This window comes from Cibotium barometz, chromosome 58, assembly GCF_041138505.1.
Source record: "Cibotium barometz isolate CiBa-2024 chromosome 58, ASM4113850v1, whole genome shotgun sequence".
NCBI classification, from domain to species: domain Eukaryota; kingdom Viridiplantae; phylum Streptophyta; class Polypodiopsida; order Cyatheales; family Cibotiaceae; genus Cibotium; species Cibotium barometz.
In genome coordinates this window covers 11,896,650-11,901,390 of record NC_141103.1, presented here as the reverse complement: position 1 = coordinate 11,901,390, position 4,741 = coordinate 11,896,650, and the positions used below count along the sequence as shown (strand labels likewise).

The window sequence follows — 4,741 nt, the reverse complement described above, 5'->3', positions numbered from 1 at the left end:
AGAGAGCGGGATTGTAGCCATGGAAACATAAAGACGCACATAATTTTTCCATATTTTTGTGCCGAAGTGCAATGTAAATCATTTTAGGCAAATGTGGGTTCAAAATGAGAGTTCTAAGTGTATTAAGCAAGGCTCACTTATGGGGTTGTCCGCCCATGTGTGAAAGAGGCCTAGGGTTAGGGTTAGTGACATCTCTACAAAAGAGATGTTAGATAAAGAAAGTGGACATTTTTGGCCATTCTCATAAGCTATTGAGTGAAGCTCTTGAGCTCTCAAGCTATGGCAACTCTCTAACTCTCTCTCTATTTTATTCTAATGAGCATCAAGCTCCAATGAGTATAGCTCCACTTCTTTCTCTTAATCTGTTTTAGCATCATTGAAGTAGATTAATCTATGATTAGTTAAATGCTTCTTTCTTTCTCTTGTGTATACTGCATGCTTGTAGAGTGTGTGTGTGTAGTCTCCATTGATGCAAGCTCTTGCCCACTTCATTGGCAATGAGTTATTCATGGATAGACTCTCTCTATGAGCTTGTGGGTTTGTGAATGTTACATTCTATGCTTACTTAAGCTTGTGGGTTAGTAGATGCACGATTATGGGTTTGCAGGCATTAGGGAAAGCTAAGATTTAATCAATGTTTGAATGGGATTAAGAGATTGCCATGCATTGCTTGTTCTCTTGATTAGTGTAGTGGATTTAAGGGATTGAGAGATTGATTGAGGTGTTGAATGGTTGAATCGTCAAGTGGTGGTTTGTGTATGTGAGCTCTCCCTCATGGAATAAGCCTTCATGCACTAATCGGGTCGTCCTCGAATTGACATTGTGTTTCTTAACACATTTGTTGATCGGTAGTACTCTATGAGCACTATACTGCACGGTAGAGAGAACCGCTCTACACAAACCTTTTGTATAACTTTTATTCAAAAAAGACATATAATATATTTGTTTTTGTCCAAAAAAGGAGAAGAAGAGAGTAATACGGAGATAGAAACCGAGGTATAATTTCTCCCAATAGGGTATATATTTGTGTCAAAGTGAAAATATGTCAAAAGCAAGAAACACCCAACTTTAGAAGCTTTTTAGTGTTGTGTTGACGAATTCAAGAATGCCCATAGTGGATGGAAGAGCTTGAACTTTTATATGTTGCTTCGAAATGTTGATATTAGATTAAAAGTTATACAATACAACAAAATCCTCAAAGCTGTGTTTTGAGTAAAATGTTGTACGGTGTCAAAGCAATATGAGATATAACCTAACTAGAAATAAATGACAGTGAAGCTTTGATACTGAGCTCCACCGCATCATCCTTAAAGAGATCTAGCAGCCTTCGGATCTCTTGTCTTAGCTGCTCTCGGGCACTAAAGCAGTTCAAACGGGAACCCTCCCAGGTGGAGGTGTAGAGGCTGAGGAAGCCGCACTCCGCTTTCACGCCGGTGTGAATGGGAACGACATGGTGCTCATGCAGATGAGTGCGGCGGTCACCGGTGGACGTTGTCATCTCGCAGGCGGGGTGCCACGGCCACCGACACGTCGCGAAAGTCCTCCGCCCACTCCATGGAGGTGACTGTTCCCCGCCAGCACACCACAATGTCTCGTCGTCCCAGTCTAGCAACTTCCTCGGCTGAGGTGTAGACAGCGACGTAGCCCATCCAGTTGCACTGCCTTTCCTCTGGTCCGTTTCTCGGGGAAGAGCATCACCCCTGGGAAGGAGAACTCTGACGTCGCATTCAAGTACTTGGTGACTTGGTACCCACAGTCCGCCATGTCCAGCTCCTGGAAAAGCTTGGTCCGCCTAAACTTGCATTGGCCGTAGTGTGTGGACTCAGGATCAGAATCGAAGGTGTCGTAGTACACCTGCTTGAGCTCTCCATACCGTATGATCTCCTCTCTCAAGGCGTCGTCCATCACCAAAGCAATTGAGTGTCAGTGTGGCAATGATTAGAAAATATAATTGATTAGTTTAAGACTTGAATAAAACCCTAGAGACACATAAGCAATTGAATGTGAATGGAAAATATTGGAAAATAGAATTGTTTGGTTTAACTACACAACAAACGGCATACTATGTTAAAATTTTGAATAAAGATTGTATTCTTTGAGACCTGTTCCTAGTGACTTTGTAATATTTATCTGTGAAGATGCAACTTGGAACGCTGATTACGTGAGTTGGTAGATTTGTCATATTTGTCATCAAGAATTCAGATTCCTGAAACGTACCCATATTTTGTTCCATGATCTAGCACAAAATTTCTCAAAACTAACAAAAAAATCATATCATACTTTAGAAAACGAAGAGATTTTCAATAAACCAGTCATTTGCAAATCCAAAGTAAAAATAATATTCGTCAATACAAAATCTCAAAATCAGAGAGAGAATCACCAACAAAAGATCTAGCCAATAGGGCCTTTCTTCGACGCTCATCCACCCAACCACCACACTGGACGTCGCGGCTATCCCGGGTATGCCTCTAGTAAATCTCATCCACTCTGATGGCTCCCAGAGGGCATAAATCACGTTCTCTATCCGGCATTCCCTATCTAAGGACAGTCGGCCCGAATCTCAAAATATATCTCTCTCTATCTTGCATAGACATCCTCAAGGCTCTAGAAGAAGCCCAAAAAAATGGCCCACGAGAATTAGTAGATTATCATGTATGAAATCATTAAAGATAGAAATCCCTTCTAAAAACATGAACACGAAATCACTAGAAAGTGGTATCTGATTCGTTTCGTGAATACCGACCACCCCTTGCGGAATCTCCCAATTATCTGAACACGGACTTTGTTCGTCCTATGATGAACTAACTTTATTTAATGTGTCTATTTAACATATAAATTTATCTACACCCTCATACGAGCCCGTTATTGAAAATTAAGGGATAATTTGATGTCCAAGCCCCATTTTAGATGCTTGTTGTGGTCATATTTACTATGTAAACCCCCATGTGAGTTTCCTTTAGGCTAAACTATTTCCTATGACCCTCTTATACATTATATAACATGGTTAAGTATAGAATAGAAATCGCTTACAAATGACACCACATTTAACATGCATAAAAAGTGTGTTCCATCTTTGTAATAAGCCTTGAATCTTACAAAAGGCTTCATCATTCCGTGTTATACCTTCTTAGAGCAAGGATGTTTTCTTTGGATCGACGATGTAGGAATAGTCATGTGTCTTCTATCAAAAGCCTAACGATAGGGTTTCAGATGTTGGCACAGTGTTTTCTTATGTATTACATGTTGCAATTTAGAGCCCAAATCAATAAGCATGCTTATAATTTTGAAGCACATATACTAATTCCATTATGTTCTTTGAAGGCATATGATATTATAAGAGGAATGTCTTTTTGTCTACTTGATGGGTGTGAATCTTGCTCACATTAGGAGTTTGCCTATAATTCCGAAGCACATATACTAATGTCATTATGTTCTTGGAAGGCATATGTTATTTTAAGAGGGATGTCTTCTTGTTTACTTGATGGGTGCGAATCTTGCTCACATTTAGAAATTATATTTCATAATGTATTCATATAGTTTTTTTTCCCTTAATTTTATTTGGATAAAATCATGAATTATTCAGGTTTACAAAATGAGATATTGTATGCTTATTTAAAGTTTATTGAAGTCAACCTAGTATATGGAGGAAAGGAAAGGTGTTCTTGGAGGTGGAAGAGGTAAAGGGTTGGGTAGAGGAAAGTAGACATCAAAGAGACAGGCTAGGAAGAGAGTCCTACATACTAGGGTTAACTCTATTGATAGAGGTGCAGAAATGCAACAAGGAGAAAATTCATGTAGGACTAGAAACCTTTAAGGTGATATCATAAAGAACAATTTATGTACTAGGGTTAACTCTGTTGATGGAGGTGTGGAAATGGAGCAAGGAGAAAATTCATGCAAGATTTGAAACCTTTAATGTGATATCATGAAGAACAATTTAGGTATGGGGGGGGGGGAGAAAGAAGGAATGAGGGTTCCATTCATGTGAAAGACATATACATTAGATTCACAAGGCAATAGGGATGGCATGCAAAATTGTAAGGGGATGACTTGAAAAATTGTAATGGAAGAAAAAAGGGAATGAGGATAGACAGACATTGGATTCACAAGGTAGTGGGGATGGCTTGCAAAATTGTAAGGGTGAGATTGGATTTCTAGACATAGGATCCTACACTCTTATGATTGTCCAAGGATACCCTTATGGAGGTTTATCCCATTTACAAAGGTTAGGGGTATGTACTAGAGAAGGGCACTTTTGTAGTGTCATTACATTAAAAACTGAAGAATCTTTGGCGGAAGAAGATGTAAAAGAGAAAAGGGTTGGCAACAATGGCATCCTCTCATTAGAGGAACAACCATTCTATCCTCTTATTAGGACCTACTTGGCCAAGATTACCTCTTTTACTCCAAGATTGAGAGTTTATTATGGTACTCTAATAAGGTTACTATCATTGGTCTAGCCTTTTTTTTTTGTACTTGATGGAGATCCTTGTAAATACTTATCACCCACCTTGAATAATGAATCTGATTTCTTAGGTGGCCAGATGACAGGGTAAGCTTAAAACTCTTGAGCTTGTAGCACTTGCTTTGGCACCCATATATGATTTCCATCGTTAGTAGTAGAGATGGGTAATGTCTTTAGCTTTTTGTTGGAGTTGGATTTTTGAGCTCCTCTATGGTTTGTGGCCAACAAGAGCAACGCATTTCCTTTATAGTTTGTTTTGGCAAGGTAGTGATCATC

The 4,741-nt window shown here is 39.2% G+C and overlaps 1 protein-coding gene across 1 annotated transcript; it reads right to left on the bottom strand.

Moving 5' to 3' along the window:
- Positions 1 to 1,252: 1,252 nt before the first annotated feature.
- LOC147605902 (phospholipase A1-Igamma1, chloroplastic-like) lies at positions 1,253 to 1,905 on the bottom strand. Its single transcript, XM_086792564.1, has 2 exons — positions 1,663 to 1,905; positions 1,253 to 1,621 (listed from the first exon to the last, which is right to left on the bottom strand). The coding sequence occupies exons 1-2, from the start codon at positions 1,903 to 1,905 to the stop codon at positions 1,253 to 1,255; spliced, it is 612 nt and encodes a 203-aa protein (XP_086648690.1).
- Between the last annotated feature and the right edge of the window lie 2,836 nt (positions 1,906 to 4,741).

Bases quoted from the DNA above. Each gene is read 5' to 3' on its own strand.
- LOC147605902 (XM_086792564.1), bottom strand. From the start codon at position 1,905: ATGGACGACGCCTTGAGAGAGGAGATCATACGGTATGGAGAGCTCAAG. The intron at 1,622-1,662 runs GCAGTGCAACTG...TCTACACCTCAG, and splicing joins AGAAACGGACCAGAGGAAAG to CCGAGGAAGTTGCTAGACTG.